This window comes from Notechis scutatus, chromosome 4 (genome assembly GCF_049901735.1).
Source record: "Notechis scutatus isolate UNSWTSFEM ecotype Mainland chromosome 4, rNotScu1.2, whole genome shotgun sequence".
Lineage (NCBI taxonomy): Eukaryota > Metazoa > Chordata > Lepidosauria > Squamata > Elapidae > Notechis > Notechis scutatus.
The window spans coordinates 157,964,419-157,986,461 of record NC_142012.1 but is presented as its reverse complement, the minus strand read 5'-3'; the positions used below and the strand labels follow the sequence as shown (position 1 = coordinate 157,986,461).

General features: G+C 40.0%; 1 protein-coding gene across 2 annotated transcripts in view; it reads left to right on the top strand.

Annotated features, from left to right (window-relative positions):
• Positions 1-22,043, top strand: part of PEX5L (peroxisomal biogenesis factor 5 like) — a 198,371-nt gene that overhangs the window by 166,942 nt on the left and 9,386 nt on the right. For both annotated transcript variants that reach the window (XM_087965386.1, XM_026667164.2), the window contains 4 exons: positions 1,033-1,159; positions 4,265-4,361; positions 9,797-9,892; positions 21,106-21,222. In XM_087965386.1, coding sequence (XP_087821512.1) covers positions 1,033-1,159; positions 4,265-4,361; positions 9,797-9,892; positions 21,106-21,222 — 437 coding nt within the window. The remainder of the gene's footprint in view (positions 1-1,032; positions 1,160-4,264; positions 4,362-9,796; positions 9,893-21,105; positions 21,223-22,043) is intronic.

Below are 22,043 nucleotides of genomic sequence, written 5' to 3'. Positions count from 1 at the left end.
AGTTATTGCAACACGTATGCCACTGGGTATGCATCAGTTAATCTGTTTTCATAGTCATTGTAAGCATGCAAGAAAATTCACAATCTCCATCCAAACAGCACCAAATTGCAAAAAGTTTATGCTTTTCACTTAAAAACCATCTGTATTTATTTAAATATAACAATATTTGCATAACAGTTAGCATAAAATATCATAAAATCAATGGCCTATCCAAAAAATGTCATAAACAGTAAAGCGTGCAGGACTTTTTCACTCAGCTGTAGTAACTTACCAAGCACATCTAAATTATATTAAAGTAACCAAAATATCTTTACAATCCCCAAGGAATGTCACAACTTTTGAGCACCCCTAATGTTTGGAATTTGAAAGTTGAAAAAATTGACATGCCCTACCTGAGCACAACAGCTGTAAGTGTGAAAAAGAGTCACATGTCACAATTTTTCAGTGCCATTGTAACTTTGAACGGTCACTAAACAATTGTAAGTCACAAGGACTACCTCTAGCTAGCCACTCCTGTGTTGCTGTTGCTAAGGAAACTACAAGACATCTAGCTTATCTGAAGAGAGTCTTGATGTCAGGATTTCGGCGGTTACCCCAATTAAATCATGAGTCTTGAGCCAAACTTCCAAAACTTCAAAAGGATTTATTGGGAGTTAACATGTCCGGCACTGCCTGGGTGTAGCTGAGTCTGAGACACATAATTCATTGACCCTGGTTTCCCCACCCCCTGGGTGTATCGTAATTCATATTCTCCAATGAGACACAGCCATAGCCAAGAGTCATCCATCATGTTCTCCATTTAGATCTTTGCACGATAGAAACTTCAGTCACCTAGTTACTATCTCTGAAAAACTGTTTATGGAACGCACTTTTGATTTCCAAGCTGCCGCACGGCTCTTTCAAACCCCTTTCTCCCCCCCCTCCCTTTCTGTTGGCATCTCTAAAAAGACCGTAGAAATATTTTATGAGTTGACACTTGATGCAGTATATATGCTTTTGTCCTGAAAATTCATTTTCTTTTACCTTACCTAGTCAATATCCAGGCTCAGCTAGAAAAATGGGATGAAGTCAAGCATCGTGGAGAAAGAGTTTGCAAAGGTTCTTCAGGTTCTGAGCGAAAATCATCATCTTCTAAAGCTCCACCAAAAGAATTTATGTGGTAATTTGTACTTTTAACTTTATCTGAGACCAATCCTGTCATTGGGTGAGATGAATCATCCTACCTGATTCTACCTGTACCATTCTAGCAGCGAGGACAATAAAGCAGTGGAACAGCTTTGCCTTCAGAAGTTGTGATGCTCTATCACTGGAAGCTTTCAAGAAGAGAGTGGACAACTGCTTGTCTGAAATGTTATAGGGTCTTCTGATTGAGCAGGGAGTTGGGTTAGAAGACCTCCAAGGTCCCTTCCAACTTTGTTATTCTTTTATTGTACAGATTCTGGGCAACCTGCGGTTAATTCCTTAGCAATACACCATTCATAGCCTGCCATCCTACACCTGCAGTTTAGTTGACTTTCATGACCATAAGGAGATTACCCAAATCAATGGGAAGGCAAAGAGAAGCCCAGAACAAGATATGTGTGCATTGTATAATAATACACTACAGGAAGAGAACAAAGAGAAATGCTTAAGAGTACTTTGAAGTTAAAATGGTCAGAAAACAGACATAAAATGGTCGGAAAACAAAAGCTCGTGGATTATAACAAATCCATGGGCTCATTCTTACAATTGTTTGTATTTCATTCACCTTGAGGATGAACAATTGTATATATGTTAAGCTTTTTGGAATCATTGGAGTTATGTGGATGGATGGAAGGATGGAAGATAGATGGATAGATGGATGGATAGATAGATGGATAGATAGATAGATAGATAGATAGATAGATAGATAGATAGATAGATGATAGATAGATAGATAGATAGATAGATAGATAGATAGATAGATAAATAGATAGATAGATGATAGATAGATAGATAGATGATAGATAGATAGATAGATAGATAGATAGATAGATAGATAGATAGATAGATAGATAGATGATAGATAGATAGATAGATAGATAGATAGATAGATAGATAGATGATAGATAGATAGATAGATAGATAGGTAGATAGATAGATAGATGATAGATAGATAGATAGATATACAAGAGAGAGGGAGAGATAATAGATGAGTAATAGATAGATGATAGATAAGAGAGATGATGGCTAGAAGATGGGTGGGTGGAAAATAGAGATAGGTAGGTAGCAGTGGTGGAATTCAAAAAATTTTACTACTGGTTCTGTGGGCATGGCTTATTTGGTGGGCGTGGCTTGTGGTTATGTGACTGGGTGGGTGTGGCTTAGTGGTCATGTGACTGGGTGAGCGTGGCCAACTGAATGTCACTCACATCAAGGGGTGCCTCACCTGGCCCCTCCCCTCCCAGCCATTCCTTGTCATCCAGCCTCAACTTATCTATAGTTCTGTAAAAATGTTGTTCACCTTTTTTGACTTTATTATCTACATACTATAGATGTATTTTCATGGACCACTGAAAGGAGGAAATGGCTCACATGCTTTACCCAAGAGTGTGATAGGCAACAGGCTTTTAAGGGGCTGCCACAAAGAAAGGGGGGTGTATTTTCCAAAGCACCAGGAGGCAAACAAGAAGCAGTGGATGGAAACTGAACAGAGAGAAGCAACCTAAAACTCAGAAGAAACTTCCTGACAGTGAGAACAATTAACCAGTGGAACTGCCTGTCACTGGAAGTTTTTGAGAAAAGACTACACAGCCATTTCTCTGAAATGGTATAGGGTTCACCCCAAGGTCCCTTCTAAGTATTATTCTGACACCTTTCCTAGGATTTCTACTCAGAGTTTGGCATCCTCAGTTTTCTTGTCTGAGCTGGGGGTTGGACTAGAAGACCTCCAAGGTCCCTTTCAATTCTTGTTAAACACATGTGTATTTTATGCTCTGGACTATTGACATTGAATGCATGTAAACCCTGAAAAATATGTGGTAGCCCTGGGCAAAAGAGAGGCAGAAAAATCACTCTAGGTGTAGGGACAGTGTAAAATATTAACACATGATAAATAATGGAACAATTAAAAATAATAGCACAGAGTTTTATCTCTCTCTCTCTCTTCCTATTTTTTCTTTCTTTCTTTTTTTCTTTTTTTCTTTCTTTCTTTCTTTCTTTCTTTCTTTCTTTCTTTCTTTCTTTCTTTCTTTCTTTCTTTCTTTCTTTCTCTCATACACACACACACACACACACACAGAGCACTTAACAGACAAGCATTTTGGAAGCAGCTCCTTTAAATTTCTTCAAGGCTTGAGTGGATTCTTTTATGTTGCAAAAGTGCTCCAAGGCTCGATTTACCCCCACCCCCTCTGTCAGACCGCACTCCTTCTCACTCCAGGCACTTTAGTCACAGAGGGAAAGTGAGTAGCGTCCATGCCTTTCTTCCTTTTCCTCAGGGAGAAAGAGGATGTGGGGAATGGAAAGCTAGGAGAGTGATCATAAGTGACATCACAAGTGACATCGGGCGACCGGGTTGGGGGCATGGCCAGCCAAGGATTGCCACTGGTTCGGCAACCCATGCCAAATAACCGCTACCGGTTCGCCCGAATAGGTGCGAACTGGTCGAATAGCACCTCTGGTGGGTGGGTGGGGGATGGATGGATGGATGGATGGATGGATGGATGGATGGATGGATGGATGAATCGATGGATGGATGGACGGACGGACGGTCAGACAGATATAGAGATAGAGATGATAGATGGGTAATAGATAGATGACAAATAGGTGATAGATGATAGATAAGAGAGAAATGTTAGCTAGAAGATGGGTGGGTGGGTGGACAGAGAAGATGAATAAATAGATAGCTGAGGGAGAGATAATTTTTAAAAGTCAGAAGTAGAACATTTTGAAAGCATTATGAACTTAGCAAATGAGCAATTCACGAACCAAGGTAGAAATCAGAATACTGTTGCTTCTCACCTTTCAGAGTTTGCAGTCCAGTTCTCTTCACAAAATGCATAAATGTGGGGGAAGGACATAATCCTCTCCTCTAACCTCACTCAAATCCTAATGCAGCCAAATGCTGAGAACTCAAGGTCTTTCTTATATTGCTGCTATCCATTTTTTTTTTTTACCCTGAATTTTGTTTACTGTGAAAGGGCTTAGAACCATGATTTGGAAGTGATGTAATCAAGGCCAGCTATGTTGGTGTTGCAGTCTGAGGGTGTACAATTTTCAAAGTTGACATTTTGTTCTTTTGTAGGTTGGCAGAAAACAGGTCGCAGCCTGAACTGGCCACCAGTAAAACCACATTAGAATCGATTTCAACCACAGATTTAGAATTAGCCCCCGCACCAAAGGTAAGAGATGAGCATTTAATTCAATTAGTCCTGTTTTGAAGCAGGCCAAAATTATGGAATATTCCAGATAATACTCATATTTTGCAAATCAATAGTATTAATCCTGATATCTGCATCATTACATGCCATTAGTAATATTAATAGTATTTGACATTTAATGTAATATTTTTATGATGCATTTATAAAAGCAGTCCAGGATCTACAGGTACAAACTTACAGCAACTTAACAACCATAATTGAGTCCAAATTTGTGCTGCTAAGGGAGACAGTTGTTAAGTGAGTTTTGCCCCATTTTATGAACTCTCTTGCCACGATTGGTCAGTGAATCATTGCAACTGCTAAGTTAGCAATTGCAAAGTTGCTCTTTTTCTTGTATTGTGTATTTGCATGTTACAGAAGGCAAATTATGTTTATGTTAAACTATAATCTCTTTATGTTAAACTGTAACCTCCATGCATGGATGTCATAATTGTCCTGACCAAGGCTTCCTAGACCGTAATTATGCACACGCTTATTTTAAAAACAAGTCTTGTTTTATTGCAATGCTGGGAATTGTTTTCATTCCCAGCCGGAATTAATCTCAAACAGTCCCTCGAGATAAGCACCCACCTTTCTTTCCTGGGAAGTGCTGCCAATAACAGAAGTATCAAATGAACTAGAAAAAAACCCAACTGAAGTACAAAGAGCTTCAAGAATGAATCTGAACCAAACGAATTACTTTGCTTCCTGCAAAGGTTTCATCATCTTTGTCTGTTCTTTATACCTTATGGGAGGGGCAATTGCCTCCCAGCCTTACTCCCGAGTCGCCCCTTTTCTTTCAGCTGCTCTCTCCTTCTAGCAGCTCTGCGCACACGTGCTCCCCTGGGTCCTCTGACTCACTGCTGCCAGACTCTGGAGGCTCCGGAGGCAGCACCCCACACCCAGATGGTCCTGGCCCCATCATCCAAGTCCTCTCCAGACTCCCTGACTGATCCCCATTCTTCCCCACTGTCCAATTCCGCTGCTGTCTGCACAGGCTGCTGGCGAACCACAACAATAATCTGCATAACTAGCAATAGAAACCTTTTGAGTTTAATTCTGTGGGTCTATGACAATTCGCACGGTGAGTTTGCCATGGCCAACACACCATGGCCAACTCACGATGGCTAACTCACCACAGCCAACTTGCCACGGCCAACTCGCTGCAAGACAACTCGTCATAGGACAAGAGTTACACTAATATCAAAGAATTGGTGGAATAGAGCCATTAAAGAAAAGGTGCAAAGGGAGAGACAGAATGAAATGGGAATGTCAAAAATTACAATATTTTTTATTTAATTAAATAGAATTGTTAAAATTATTCTGCGGTAGGGTTTCCCATGGCAAGTTGGCCGTGGCAAGTTGTTCCACAGCAAATTGGCCGTGATGAGTTGTCTGTTGCAAGTTGGCCATGGTGAGTTTGCCACAGTGGTGTGATTCAACCAGTGTAACAACCAATTCAGTGAGCACGTGCTTCACATGCGCACGTGTGCTTTATGTGCACACATGCCAAATGTGCAGTTCGCGGGTGTGCTCTACATTTTAAAAAAGCCCATTTTCAACTCAATTGCTGTATCCCCGGTGAGTAAAACAGCTGATGCACAGCAAATCACTCTGATGTGTGAAACAGCTGTGCTAAAAAATCTGGATGTAAAGGACAGGAAAGAGCAGGGGTTGGATGGGTGGTGCCAAATGCTCACCGGAACTACCGGTTCGCCCGAACCAGTTCAAACTGGTAGAATCCCACCCCTGGTTGGCCGCAGCAAGTTGGCTGTGGCAAGTGGTCCCATTCCCTTTCAGGAGCAAGGATGTTACTCTAGCCATGTCATTTGCTGATGTATCTTCCAAGTACAACTACTTGAAAGTGCACAGAAATCATTGGGGTAACATTTATTAAATGTTAAATATTACCCTGAAGGAGAATTCACCCATTCTTCAGAACAGCAGTGAACAGGAAATATTCTGATGCTGAATCAGTCAGTCGATCAATCAAACACTGGGGTCAGTTATTCCCATCTGGAAAAGTCCATATAAATTAATGCACGTTCAAGTATGTTGCACAACGATCAAAGACACTTGAAGAAAGCATGCCTTTTAAAAAATGTATGTTTAATTCTGTCAGATTTAACCTCTGGACTCTTGCTAGATTGTTTTTGATTCTATCAGTTGACTGATTTTAAGGACGTGCATACTTAACATAAACAAGAATTAAATCAACATTTAAAAAAAAACAGTGATAGTTGCAGAGAAACTCTGAATTTGGGACATACTTTATTCAGAATAAAGAATATCTCAATAATGCAGCAGGGATATGAACGGGAATCACCCTGCCATAAATGTTGTTACAAGGACTTGAGTTTGCTTAATACCAATTCAGGCCAGATACTAGAAATACATTTTAACCATTGTGGTACATCAGGTCTCCAGTCCTTCCATAGGTGCAGAAAGTGTCCTATATTAAACGACCAATAGACTGATGAAATGTGTTGAATATGCATGAACAACTATGGAGATTCTCAGTCATCCAGGTCATGGTTGTCCCAAAGATGCTTTTTCAAAAGGCAACTAGAATTTCTTGTTTTTTCTTTTGAAGACGTTGCGCTTCTCATCCAAGAAGCTTTTTTGGTTCAGAAAGAGTACAATAATGTACAATGTACAGCAACAACAATGATTAGGGGGCTGGAGGCTAAAACATACAAAGAATGGTTACAGGAATTGTGTCAGTGTTCCAAGTAATGCACCCATAGAAAACAAACTCCGAAGCACTTGAGTTCCCCAAAGAACAGTTTATTGGATACATCATATTGGCACAAACTGTTGAAAGCCAATTCTGAGGTTTCCCACTGCTTTCACCTAATTCAAAGTAAAAGTTTTCCCCTTCCCCCCAAGTCACTGGTCACACTGTCCAATCCAGGTGCTTACCAGTTGCTGGGTTACTGACTCCTCCTCTGGCCAGCCACCTGTGAGAATGTCCTTGGTTCCCACAGGAAAACTTTATTGTTTTCGTCCGTCTAACTATTTCCCCCCTTTCCACTGCTGTGTGGCAATTCTGAAGCCTCCAAGATAGCTTCAGCAAGGTTCATTCAGGGTTGACAAATTGCTTGTCTAGTCTATTGAAAAGAAGGACTAGGGGAGATATGATATCAGTGTTCCAATATTTGAAGGGCTCCTATAAAGATGAGGGGGTCAAACTATTTTCCAAAGCACCGAAAGGCAAGACAAGAAACAATGGATAGAAACTAACCAAGGAGAGAAGCAACCTAGAACTAAGGAGAAATGGTGAGAGCAGTTAACCAATGGAACAGCTTGCCTTCAGAAGTTGTGGGGGCTCCATCACCGGAGGCTTTCAAAAAGAGACAGGAGAACCATTTGTTTGAAATGGTATTGGGTCTCCTGCTTGAGCAGAGAGTTGGACTAGAAGATTTTCAGGGTCCCTTCCAACTCTGTTATTAGGTTATATTTTATGGATGAGAAGCAAAATGTCTTCAATGAAAAACAGGAGTCCAGTTGCCCTTTGAAAAAGTACCTTTGGGAAATGTGCATGAGCATACGGATAGAGGCCATTTCTAGTCACTATATGCTTAGCAGTAGTAGAAAAACCATCTGCATTCCAGATGACCTTGCATTGAGATTAATTTATGAATATTAAACAGTCTAATGGCCCATTAAGGCTATACCTTACATACCTGCTTATGCTCCTGTGCGCCTATTACACAGTACCACTTCCCCTGTCATCTTAATCAGCTGAGAATTGTGAGGCAGCATGCTCTAACCCAGTGTTTTTCAACCTTGGCAACTTTAAGTTATGTGGACTTCAACTCCCAGAATGCCCCAGCCCCCAGCCTGCTCCAACTTGTTCTTCATTCAGTAGCACTCAGCCTAAGATTAGCAGATCCTTTTCATCCTCCCAAAGGAGAAAAAAAAAAGCCAACACCTAGCTCAGTGTTTTATGCACTCTGGCAACTCTTTACAACTGAGTAACCCCAAGAATAATAATGATCCAAAGAAAAATCATATAAGCACGTGTGGTTTCCCCCCTTTTGTTGGAAAGACATCTGGTTAATGAGTTTGACCTCAGAGAAGTATGGAAATCACGGGCTTAGCAAAGCCGACGTTTTTAAGTCACTCCGTAGCTTATCCCTGCATTGAAAGTTGAAATTTCTTTTCACCACATCCGTGACTTTAGAAAGGGCTTTTTATTTTAAATGAAAAAAGGGCTTATACACTTGCATTGTACTTGTTCCCATGAGAGGAATCCAAAGATAGAGCCGGAACAAAGGAAAAAGCTAGGGATGGTATCGACAAATAACTACCGCCTGGCCAAAGTGGAAAATGTAATCAGTGAGGGGCTTAGAAGCTGTGATTGATGAGAAAATGTTTGATATGGGCTTCAGTGCTGTTGACAAAGAACTGGTCTATGATCAAGCAATGGCTTCACTTCAGGCAAAGGGAAGACTGATGGAGGTTAACAATGAGACAAAACTTGGCCTTTGGCCACCAATATCGTTGGTAGGCAGCCATGATTCCAGCTTTCATCTAGCAAAGTACTTTCCATTCTATTCAAAATATTTTTCCCCACCTCAAGCACTTGTGAGGGAGGGGCACATGACTTGGATTTTGTAACTTGATAATCCGTCCTGGCCCAAGTGGAGAGGCAGCTGTCTTCAGGGCCTGAGCTGAGTGAGAGGGAGGAAGAGATGGAGCCCATTCCCAAATGCATGTATGCACAGAGAGGAAAGGAGAGAAGAGCAAAGGAAAACCATAAGCTGGCTCTCAGGGAAAAGCAGACGGAAGATGTGGGAGCTTCACCACTGGAGGCTTTCAAGAAGAGACTAGACTGCCAACTGTCAGAAATGGTGTAGGGTCTCCTGCTTGGGTGGGGGGGGGGGTTGGACAAGATGACCTAGTCCCTTCCAACTCTGTTAATCTATTAATCTGACTACCTGTAATTGAGAGTAGAATAAGATGTCCTAAAAAAAATAACAGTTTCACAGTTCCTAGACCAAATATCACAACTGCAAATTCAAGAGTTGTCAGCATCTATTTATGTATGGCTTATCTTGAAAGCTGAGTAGGGTCACCTTGGCTAGTATTTGAGTAGGAAACCATTGGGGAATTATTAGACTAATCCATAAGAAGAAGAAAAACAAAAACAATGACAAAGGAATAACAAACTTAGGAGTCCATTGAAGTTGGGCAGCTATAGTAAATTTGAATAAAGAAATACTTTTTTTACACCCTAGTGCTGCTAAGAAAAATGCATGGATGCAATCACTAGTAGAAGAGAAGCTCCATTTGAAAATATATTTATTCCAGATACAAACCTCAACTTAGCCCTAAGCATTGGCTGATTCTGATTCTTTCAATGAATATCATGCTTCAGTTTGCCTTATTTTCTGATTCTGATGTTCTTCCAGGGCCGGTCAACCAAAGAACAATGTTGGGGAAAACCACTCCTATCCCGAAATCATTCCATGGAAGAGGAATTTGAACGCGCTAAAGCTGCCGTTGAGGTATTCCTTGGCATTTCAAGAACCAGTTCAATGGGAACGAGAACCCATCTCCTAAAATTGGCCACTTGCATTCCACTTAACTGGGAATATTGATTAAGAGCACAATATCAATAGCACTTAGACTTATAACTTATAACACAATATCAATGGCACTTAGACTTATAAGCTTTACAGTGCTTTGCAGCCCTCTCTAAGTGGTTAACAGAGTCAGCCTCTTGCCCCCAAACAATATGGGTCCTCGTTTTATCCACCTCAGAAGGATGGAAGGCTGAGTCAACCCTGAACCTGGTGAGATTCAAACTGCCAAATTGCAAGCAGCCAGCAGTCAGCAAAAGTAGCCTGCAGTACTGCACTCTAACCACTGCGCCGCTATGGCTCTTTAACTGTTTAAATGAATGTGTGATGTAGAAGATGGTTTATATTCATCTAATATGCCCATTTTTCTGGAGGGTTTTCTTTATTTAATATTTTATTATTTTTAATTTTCTTTTTGTTTCTTCTGGCACTACAATTTCATAACTGTTTGTTGGATATCATCATTTTTCATTGGTTTTTATATGTTGTTTTCTCTGTTTTTTTCTCTTTCACGGTTGCAGTACAGGTAGTCCTCAGTTTACGACCGCAATTGAGTCCAAAAATGTATGTTGCTAAACGAGACATTTGTTAAGTGAGTTTTGCCCCACTCTCTGACTTTTCTTGGAACAGTTGTTCAGTGAATCATAGAAGCGGTTCAATTAGTAACATGGTTATTAAGTGAATCTGTCTTCCACATTGATTTTGCTTGTCAGAAGGTCACGAAAAGTGAGCACGTGACCCCGGGACATTGCAACCGTCATAAATGTGAGTCAGTTGTCAAGCATCCAAATGTAAATCACCCTGAGGGTCATAAGCGTGAAAAATATTCATAAGTCACTTTTTTCAGTGCCATTGTAACTTCTTTTTATATATATATATACATAAACAGTTTTTTATTTTTATTTTACACACCTTTCCACGTGGGCAACATGTTTCCAGATTATAACACTTGTACATAGTCATGGTTTCATTTCCATTAATCTTATACCATATCAGCTCATATTATTATCCATTTCACTCATCTTTAAATAAATTTGCATTTCATATTTCGGTTCATTGATTCAATATCAATATCATTTCATCCACACACAAGTTTTCAATTCTTTATCCCCTATTATTTCCATTTTCAGCTTACCACCTATTTTATTTTACATTACACATCATTATTATCCTTAATTTTTCTCTAAGCCGATATATAATAAACAATCTAAAAAGAGTAAAAGTAAAATAAAGCCAATATATTTAGGATCCACATGGTATTTTCCATTCCCCTACTATGATCATAATAAAATATTCTCATTGTACACTTCTAATATCCATTAAATGATAACTGTATATTTTAAAATGTATATATTTTAAAGTATCCCCTCCAATAAATTATTAAAATAGCTTCTTAATATATCTCATTTTATCTTCACTTTACTTATAATCATTAATAATCATATTTTTAATTCATTTCCATTTCCTTGTTTTAATCCTCCAAAAAAGGGTTCATAACAGCATATTTCATATACAGTTCATATTCATATATATATGTAATTATACATTCCTAAGATATTTCCCAGCAAGTTTTAAACGAAATACCAATATATATTCCATGTGGTATCCCCCTTTTAAAATCCCTAGCCCTTATCTCTAAATTTTTCGGCTTTATTATTTCTTTTAATTTTAGAGAGATTTCCCTGGTCTTCCTTCTTTTTTCCTTCTAGCTGTGCCATCGTAACTTCTAATGATCACTAAGTGTTCTACATCAAGGACTACCTGCACTGTAATAGCATAGGAGAAGGAGTGGCAGAACCTGGGGGCAGAATTAAAAGAGGAATCAGCCTAGAATTCCTACATAGTCACAAGTGAAATAAGTCCAACCTCCCTTGAATTCCATTGACCCTTATCTAAATCCAAGCAGATGCGAATTGTTAGTTGAGAAGATAGGTATGATTAGCAATAAATCAGTTTAATTGGACCCTCCTATGTGGACCTGATGGTAAATATTCTTTTTAAAATAAAAAAATTAAGAAATGGGGTGATTCATAAAAGCGTAAGGCAATGTAAGCAAAAACCTTGGTTAACATTGAAACCCAGCAATTAAATGTCCCGCTAGAAGGGTGGATAGTTGCAGAAATATGACCCATATTACAATGCAAGTAACTACGTAAAAAGTAAATGACTTACATTTAAAACAAAAAATTACTAAGACTTATATGCTGACCCAATCAAACAATGACTCTAAGCAGCTTACACTCTTCATTACAATATTAAAGTTCTAATGCAATTAAATCAAATCTCAAACCACAAAGAGCACATCAATAAAATCATAATACAGTCCCTGGATGCTACTACTTCAAGAATAACTCAATTTTCCCCACTGTCCAAAAGAGCCAGATGTTGGCTCCTAGCAAGGAGGTCAGAGTTATTTTTTCCTTTCTCAAAGAGAGCCTGTGAAGGAAAGTATCTACTAATCTTTGTCTCTACCCTGCTAGTATTCTATGTGCATCAAATATTTCACAGAGTAACAAAGTAAAGTATATGGCCGTGATAGTGAACCTATGGCATGTGTGCCAGAAGTGGCATGCAGAGCCATTTCTGCCAGCATGCGAGCTGTCTCCAGGAACTGATCTACTGTGCATGCGCGCGCGCCCCCTGCCAGCCAGCTGATTGTCGGGTATCTGCCGTGCATGCACAGGGGTTGAGACGCACGTCTGGGAGACACATGTGCATGCGCAAAGGCGTGAGGCACAGGGGGGTCACGCACACATGTGTAGGGGGGCAGGGGGTCATGCGCACATTGCATTATGGGTGCAGGCATGCACGGCAGATACCGCACTTTTGTCATGTGACAACGAAAAGGTTAGCCATCACTGGTATATGGCTGTGGCCCAAATCTGACTCACATAAAGCAACCACATCTCTTTGAAGATAAGACATAATTTTATTAACATAAATACAGAATGTCCTGGTACAAACAAAGCCCAGCAGCTCTGTGCCAAAGCTCAACTAGAGCTTAAACTGCATTGCAAAGACAAGATACCCAAAAAGGCAGGCCCAATGGAAATTACAGCATGGTGCGATTATTTATTTATTTTATTTATTTATTTATTTGATTTGCCAATTGTTTACAAGATAATAAGTATAAGTGTATACAGAGCTTAAACTGCATTGCAAAGACAAGATACCCAAAAAGGCAGGCCCAATGGAAATTACAGAATGGTGCGATTACTAATAATCCATTAGCTAAACACATCAGTGTGACCTTATTATTATTTATGCCTTCCTATTAGGTCAGCATGCTAGCCATACTCCTTCTTCAGTTTTCTTTCACCTGTCCAGAAGTTGGCTGCTTCCGGTTCAGACCGGTTCACCCGTACTGGTAGTTCCGACCACCGGCTGGGCCCGCCCACCTGCCTCGGTGCTATCCCATCCTATATATCTTACTCACTGGCTTGCTTGCCCCACCCACCCAGCCCAGCTTATTTCCGCACCTTGCTCGCTCTATTCACCATGGCTGCCCGAGAAGGTGTGCTGGAAGTTGTGTGCATGAAATTGCCATGACTTTGAAGCGTGCAGTCATATTTTCGGTTCTGCACTAGGCAAACCAGCTGTTAAATTTTGTGAAGCCCACCTCTGCACCTGTCTTAACATTATAGAAATGTATCCAAAACATGACAATTTGACCCTGTTCATTTGTGGCTCAAGTGACAATTCCGGATTGATTTGTTTTGTGATCAATTTGTTTGTTTCCTTGGCTGTTCACGGTATTCTCAGCAGCCTTTTCCAATAACAAAGTTCAAAAGCATCAACACACTTTCTAGCTGGCTTCTTCAAAATCCAATTTTCACCTCCGTAGAGTGTCATGGGGAAAAAATCTTTACAGCCCCAATTCTGAGCTTACTCTATCTATTCGATATGAAACAAAGGGGAAAAAAATTCTGGAGTCCTTTGGAAATGGACAGGAAGGGACTGAACTTAATCACAGGGTGTGTTTGCTGATAAAATTAGAAATTAATTACTTTAGTGGCAGTTTGCCAAGGAGAAAACTGAAAGGAAAATGTCCTGTTTCTTCTACCCCTCACTATCAGCTAGAAGGGATCGCTTGTTAAGAAAATATCTCCATTAAATGCACAGCACTAAAATAGTTCAAACCTGGGCACGTTTGCAAACAGTAAACGAATTAAAGCAATGTAAATATGGGCGGATGGAGTGGTGGTAAATATCTCCCCGACCACCTGATTTTCCTCTTCTCTCATAATTACAAAATGTGCCCCTTGTGCTTCTATTTGAAGTCTAGCAGATATTGAACTGAACTGTGTGCCGTGCTCTGGATAAGAAAGTACAGTCTGGATTTCCAGAACTTGTGGCTGTCTCACAATTAACCAAGTGCAGCACATAACCCTCCACAACACTCTTCTACAACATCATTCAGATAGATCATTGGGAGAAGGGGTGAGAAACTCAGCATTTTCCTTCCTTCCTTCCTTCCTTCCTTCCTTCCTTCCTTCTCCTCCCTCCCTCCCTCCCTCCCTTCCTTCCTTCCTTCCTTCCTTCCTTCCTCCCTCCCTCACTCACTCACTCACTCACTCACTCACTCACTTACTTACTTACTTATGACCAATATCATAATTTAAGAAAGAAATACGGGTGGTCCTCAACTTACAACCAGTTGTTTAGCAACTGTTTGAAGTTATAACAGGAGATGTAGGAGGTGACCAAGTTGAGCCTGAGGGAGGGGTCAAACCTGTCATAAGTCTGCTCACAAGATATGTAAGTCCAGCCCACCTTGGATGCCTTTTTTTATCTCCTGCTCATTTCCCTTGACTGTTAGTTGGTCAGATTCTTGTAGAGAGCTTAAGCCTGCAATAAATATTTATACTCATTTGAATTGCCTGAATCTCCTGATTTCCCCCTGTGCTTAACAAGATCCCTCAAACCAGAACTTATGACCCAAATTTGAAGTTCTGATGCCCCTTTCGTAGACACGTGACCACGTTACAGGTGCTCAGCCACCGGTCTGCATTTATGGCTGTTTGAAGCATCTCATGAACATGAGACTATGTTTTGTGATGTTTTTGACAGAAACCGGTGTTTATTTCTATTTTCTGGCAATAAAAAGAACCAATAGCAAACAATGGATTCACTTAATGACTGTGTCAGGATTCCGGCAGTTACCCCAATTAAATCATGAGTCTCGAGCCAAACTTCCAAAACTTCAAAAGGATTTATTGGGAGTTAACATGTCCAGCACTGTCTGGGTGTAGCCGACTCTGAGACACATAATTCATTGTCACCCTTGACCCTGGTTTTCCCTTCCACCCCCTGGGTGTATCATAATTCATATTCTCCAATGGGACACACCCATAGCCAAGGTCATCAATCATGCTCTCCGGTTAGAATTTTGTGCGGCAGAAACTTCTGTCACCTAGTTACTATCTTTGAAAACTATTTATGGAATGCACTTTCGATTTCCAAGCTGCCACACTGCTCCCCCCTCCCTTTCTGTTGACAACGCTAAAAAGACCATAGAAATATTTTATGGGTTGACCAACCGCAGTGTTCGCTTAATGACTGCTGAAGTCACTTTACAAACACAGTGTTCGTTTTATGACCATTCACTTAAATCAGAGTTCCCCAACCTTTCTGGGTTGGTGGCCCAGAGGGGGAAGAGGGAAAAGAGAGGATGGTTTTGGGGGGGGTGGACAGCCGTTCCCGTTGCTCGCATGAATGAGGCCCCGAGCACCCGGGATGCTCACACGAATGGGGCTGTGCATATGGGCCAGCCAGCTACTCATGCGGCCTAGTTGCACATAGGCTGCGGCGCAGTAGTGGGCCACAGCTCACAGGTTGGGTACCTCTGACTTAAAGGCTGCACAAAAAAAATTGTAAAATTGTACTCAGACATATGGTGACCTTCTTAATGACTGTTGCAACTTATGGCCATGATTGTGGGCTCAATTATACTTGTAAGTCAAGGACTACCTGCAATAAGGAAGAAAAATTGGCTGCAATATTTGGAATACTTTTTTTTTCCTTTGCCTTTCTATCAATACAAATTGTAAGGAAGAAAAGGTGATGCAAACACAATCCCACAGGCAGAAAGGAATTAAAAAATAGCTGCCATCTTGACTTTTTTGACCCCATTTGTGGCTACCATAACACTCAAATGTAGATTGAAACTTTATCCACAGTTTCTTTTATTGCTATTAAAGAATATAAGAAACTGGCTTTTTTCCAGTACCTAGTATAGACTATTTAAACTGCATTTTCGGTCTAGAAAATGGTCTTAGGGGCATTATAAATAAAATAATAAGGAGCTATTGAGATAACATGAAATGGTCTGGCAGCGCTGTAGAAATGCTAAATGTTTGCAATATTCCATAAACATCCCTTTCTAAGAACAGAATGCATAATATTGTGCATTTTAAGATTTTCTTAGCTACATATGAGAGATAAGCTTTTTTTTGCCTATTCCAGGCTTAGATTCCAGATAGCCATAAAGTGCTAGTGATTATGCTATTCTAGATTAGATTATGCTCATAGATTATGCTATAAGCATAGAATCACAAATGAAGAGGCTGGTTTTAGTAGCATCGTCTCTGAAATACTTTACTTAAAGAGATAAGTAAAACAATTTTATACCATAGTATTCAGGGTAGGGGCGGCAAGGACCATTAGTCAGAAATGTAATTTAGAGAGACCTTATTTGAATTTTAGAGTGGATTTTAAAAGGGGAGGTGAGGGGGAAGGGGGAAGGAAAAGGGGCAAAGGGAACGGAAGGGAAAACTAGGGAAGGGAAGGAAAGGGAAGGAAAAAGAAAAAGAAACAAAAGGAAACAAAGAAGGAAAAGGAAGGGAAGGGAAGGGACGGGACGGGACGGGAAGAATAAACCTATATGTATAAATGACACCATTTTTTTAGAGTATTTCCATAATCACTAGAGAAAAAACACAATATTATTGTAGGGGAAATAAAAAAGATAGTCTTAAAAATGACAAATAGCAAGGAATAAATGTATGCATTAGTTCATTTATTTATCCAGTTGTATTGCATTTATTTATTTTGTTTAGGACTAGAACTCCCAGTCTCCTGGTGATTGGCCCAAAGTCACCCAGTCAGCTTTATGGCTAAGATAGGACTGGAACTGACAGCCTCTCTCTTTCTAAACCGGTGCCTTAACTACTACAGAGAAATTCATGATTCAAAGGCATTTAAATATGTGCAGTTAGGGAGATATCTATCTGAGTCACTTCTGATCATTATCTGGACATTCTGGACTTCTGTTGCTGTAATGTTTTAGCCTTTGTTTCCTTGGCAATTGGGGTCTATACATATCTCAAGGTCACTTTCCTTTCTTTCTTATTCCATCAGAATTTATCTGAATATCATAATTCTCATGCATTTAATTGAATGAAAGTTGGTAGGAAAAATGCAGCCTTTATCTGTTCAGCATTAATTATTTAAAAATTTATATTCTTTTTACTACCAAAGGAGTCTGTCTTGTTTTTCTATTCCCTTATCTGCTGTTAATTTTTTTTTCTGAAGCCACTCAGTCTGTACAGTTCTATTTTCTCTTCCCTAGCTGTTACTAAAATGCATTAACTACATAAATAACTGAACACCCAGTTGTTGTTTTTCATTCTGTCTGCTGTGGATCAAACCAGCATAACGACCTGCCAAACTTTGAATGTTTTATTTTAACATGGAATCAAGAAAATTAAAGAATGTTCCGGGATTAAGATTTATTCCACTTTTAATGGCTTCTAGAGTTCTATCTGAGCCTTCTTCCTCTGGTATACTTTGGATAGATAGTGTTGAAATTCCAACTCTCAAATTTCTTTTGGATTTTTTTTATATGTTTTTTTATGAATTGTTTGTATAGTTTTCAATTTGTAAGTCATCGAAGGTCATTACTTGAGACAAGCAGCTATAAAAATTGAATAAATGAATGAATGAATGAATGAATGAATGAATGAATGAATGAAGTCTTATATTTTATGGGATTATGGAGACTACAATCCAGTACATTTGCAAAGTTCCTTGTTGAGAAAGACATACCTACATTCATCACTATGCTAAAGGCAAAAATAGAACTTTCTATATTCTGGAGTCTGCAAATGTTGCACATTACATGTAATAATAAGAATGGAATGGAATGGAATGGAACAGAATGGAATGGAATGGAACGGAACAAAATAGAATATAGGCAACCCCTCATATGCCAAAAGCCAGCAATCATATCAAATTATTTTACGAAATGGAAGGGAAGGGAGGGATAGAATAGAATAGAATAGAATAGAATAGAATAGAATAGAATAGAATAGAATAGAATAGAATAGAATAGAATAGAATATGCCAAAAGCCAGCAATCATTTCAGATTCTTTCGCTACACCCACAGAAGGTATTTCCTACAAATGTTCCTTGTGTCACAGCACCAGAATGCAATTAGATGGCAGTTAATTTTATGTATCCCTAGCATAAATGATTTTGCTTCCTAAATTTGAGGTGAAGATTTAGAACCGTCCTGTTTTGTTTTGTTTTTCATTCAGTTTTCATTTTGCATGCTGGCAAAGCAGATTGATGCAGAATAATCTCTTGTTTCCAAAGAGCGCGCATAAAACTACATTGCCTAGATTTTTTCAGTATGAGGACTCTATGCCAACTTTTATTTACGTAAGCTGGCTAAACTGCTCCTGGGTGTACTGTTATAGGAGGTCAATTCAATCCCTAGCATTGCCACAAACTGGTCCAGTCAGCATTGTCTATTAATTTTGATGTATTAATGTGATACTTCTGTATTATTGTTATTCTTAACTCTACTAAACTTGTATTAAAAACAAAAGAAAATGGAAGACCACTTCTGTACAGCTGCTAAGAAATTTATATGATGCTCAGTTTGACGGAGTCTTTGCTTTTTTTAGTTAAAAAAAACCCCCACAGCTATGTTAACCATAAGAGAATCTTAGAATTACAAAAACTCAGAGTTACTTCTGAATAGACAGGAGTAAGATTGGATAAAAGAACCTTAACAGTTGTCTATGGAGATTCTCAGTCATCCAGGTCATGATTGTCCCAAAGGTGCTTTTTCAAGAGGTAACTGGACTTTCTTTTTCCTTGAAGATGTTTCACTTGTCATCCAAGAAGCTTCTTCAGCCCTGACTGGATGGTGGTGAATGGAAGGATTTGTATTGCTTGCAGACATTTACATTCTCTTAAAGAGTCAGGTGGCTGGATGGAATCACTGAAGCAGTTGGCATGAGCTTAAATGGACTCCAGAAGATGGTAGAGGACAGGAAGGCCTAGAGGAAAATTGTCCATGAGGTCATGATGGGTCGGTCATGATTTTGCAACTAACAACAATAAAAAAGAGTCATTGAGCCCGCTTGAAGTTTTGCCTGTATCCTCAGGTTCACCTGAGTAATGCAAGTGGATGTAGAGCCTTCTTGGAACTTAGAAAGAACTGTGTTGTGGAACTGTGCTTTCGGCAGGACATTTTCTGCCCTGGCTGTGTCCCTTCCCTGTTGAATCCAGTTGCAGGCTGTTGGGGATGAGTCTGTGCTGTCTTTATCTCAAACTGAAGTGCAAATGGTTCCTAGAGTCTGCATTTTTCTGGACATCTTCTTGGATGAGAAGAGAAACATCTTCAAAGTCCTTTCACCCTAACCCTCTTGAAAAAGCATTTTGGGACTTAACAGTGGTCCTGCAGTACAACTACAGTGGGCCAAAATTTCTATTGCTATGCAAGGCAGTTGTTAACGGAGTCATGTCCCATTTACAACCTTTTTGCCGCAGTTGTTAAGCAAATCATTACAGTGCATCATGCAGTCAATAAGCAAATTTGGCTTTCCCCATTGACTTCGCTTGTCAGAAGTTTCCTAGGAAGGTTGCAAATGACAGTCCCACCCCAAGATGCTGGGGCCATTGTAAATAATGCTGGTTACTAAGCATCCCAATTTTGACCACGTAACTATGGGGATGGTGTGTGAGAACCGGTTATAAGTCACTTTTTTCAGTGTTAAAGTTCATTAAATTACTGTAAGTAAAAGACTAATATCTATGAAGCTTTTCAGTCATCCAGGTCATGATTGTCCCAAAGGTGCTTTTTTCAAGAGGCAACTGGACTTTCTGGTTTTCTCTGAAGACATTTTGCTTCTCCTCCAAGAAGCTTCTTCAGCTCAGGGCTGAAGAAACTTCTTGAATGAGATCAGTGGTGAGATTCAATTTTTTTTTTTACTATCAGTTCTATGGGCATGGCTTGGTGGGCATGGCAGGGGAAGGTTACTGCAAAATCCCCATTCCCTCCCCACCCCACTAACCTGCTTTCTAGCTTCATTCTCCTGTGGAGGGCAACAAAAGAAGACCCAGCCAATCAGCTGGGACTCGGGAGGCAGAGAATAGATGGGGCGGGGCCGTCAGAGGTAGCATTTGCCGGTTCTCTGAACTACTCAAAATTTCCACTACCGGTTCTCCAGAACTGGTCAGAACCTGTTGAATACCACCTTTGGATAAGAAGCGAAACATCTTCAACAAAAAACCTTTGAAAAAGCACCTTTGGGTGAGGAGCTATAGTCATTAAATAATTGTAAGTGAGGACTATCTGTATCTCAAACTTGCAAACTGGGATGAGTGTGGACAGTGACCATCTAAGTTAATCTTCCCCTGGCACCTTCAAAATTCCCAACTTCCATTCAGGCTGACTGAAATTCTGGGAGAACTGTAGGCTGTGCCCATAGAGCAAGTTTATCTGGGCCATGTAAAGATCTCAAAGTCTGTATTTTGCATTTGCACAGTGTGTGTAGGTCCTTTAATTTAACTTGTGTTCATTTGCGGCTTTGTTAATTATGAAGTGGGCCAGTTATGTTGTGCCAAGCTGGAAATAACTCCATTATGAATACAACCTAAAATGTACATCTTTCTCTACTGGGAAGCTTCACCTTAAGATCCAGATCTTTAGTAGATGCCAAAATATTGTCATGTTATCACAATGGCAACACACAAATGATGCCACTTTCCCCTTTGCTCCTCCCCTCCAAAGAATGACTACATATAAAGACGTTTGAGGTTCTGGATTTTCAATTTTGAAAGTGAAAAATAACTAGGAGATGCCCTTAAGCTAAAAGAATTGTTTGTTTGGTTCCTTTTTCCCTAGTCAGACACAGAGTTTTGGGACAAGATGCAAGCAGAGTGGGAAGAAATGGCTCGCAGAAAGTGGATTTCAGACAGCCAAGAAACACAAGGACGAGCGGCCGTCTCCATTAATGAGAAGGTAACCTGGGATTGTTGAAGGACAGAGAACATATTTATGGTAGTCCCAGATCAGTAAAAGGCAAATTTGCATATCATCCCATAGGACCTGGTTCTATAAAGGACCATCTATCCCTGTAGTTTCTATGATCTGATGCAGTTGGCATGCTCTGAATTAAAAACGGTCACCTCTTGAGACCCAGAAAATGGGCCTACTTTTCAAGGCACCTATGCTGTGGAACACTTTCCCCCATGAGATTACCTTCTACCATGGATGTATTTCAATTAACCCCTTTCTATGGATCCTGGTGGCTCAGTGGCTAAGACACTGAGCTTGTTGATCGAAAGGTCGGCAGTTCAGCGGTTCGAATCCTTAGCACCGCGTAACAGAGTGAGCTCCCGTTACTTGTTCCAGCTTCTGCCAAACTAGCAGTTCGAAAGCACATTAAAAAAATGTAAGTAAAAAATAGGAACCATCTTTGGTGGGAAGGTAACAGCATTTCGTGCTCCAGCCACATGATCGCGGAGATGTCTTCGCACAGCACTGGCTCTTTGGCTTTAAAATGGAGATAAGCATTGCTCCCTAGAGTCAAGAACGACTAGCACATATGTGCAAGGGGAACCATTACCTTTACTTATGGACCATGGTGGCTTACATGGTTAGGATGCTGGGATGGAGGTTAGCAAGCCCATGTTTGAGACCCAAGTGCTGCCATGGAGCAGAGTTGAGCGGCCATTGTCAACCCCCGAAACGATTTTAACTGAAGTCATGTTTTCCTTTCTTCGTTTCTTAGTTGCCACGCATATGGGGGGAGGAAACCTATAGGGTGTAGAATGTTTTCC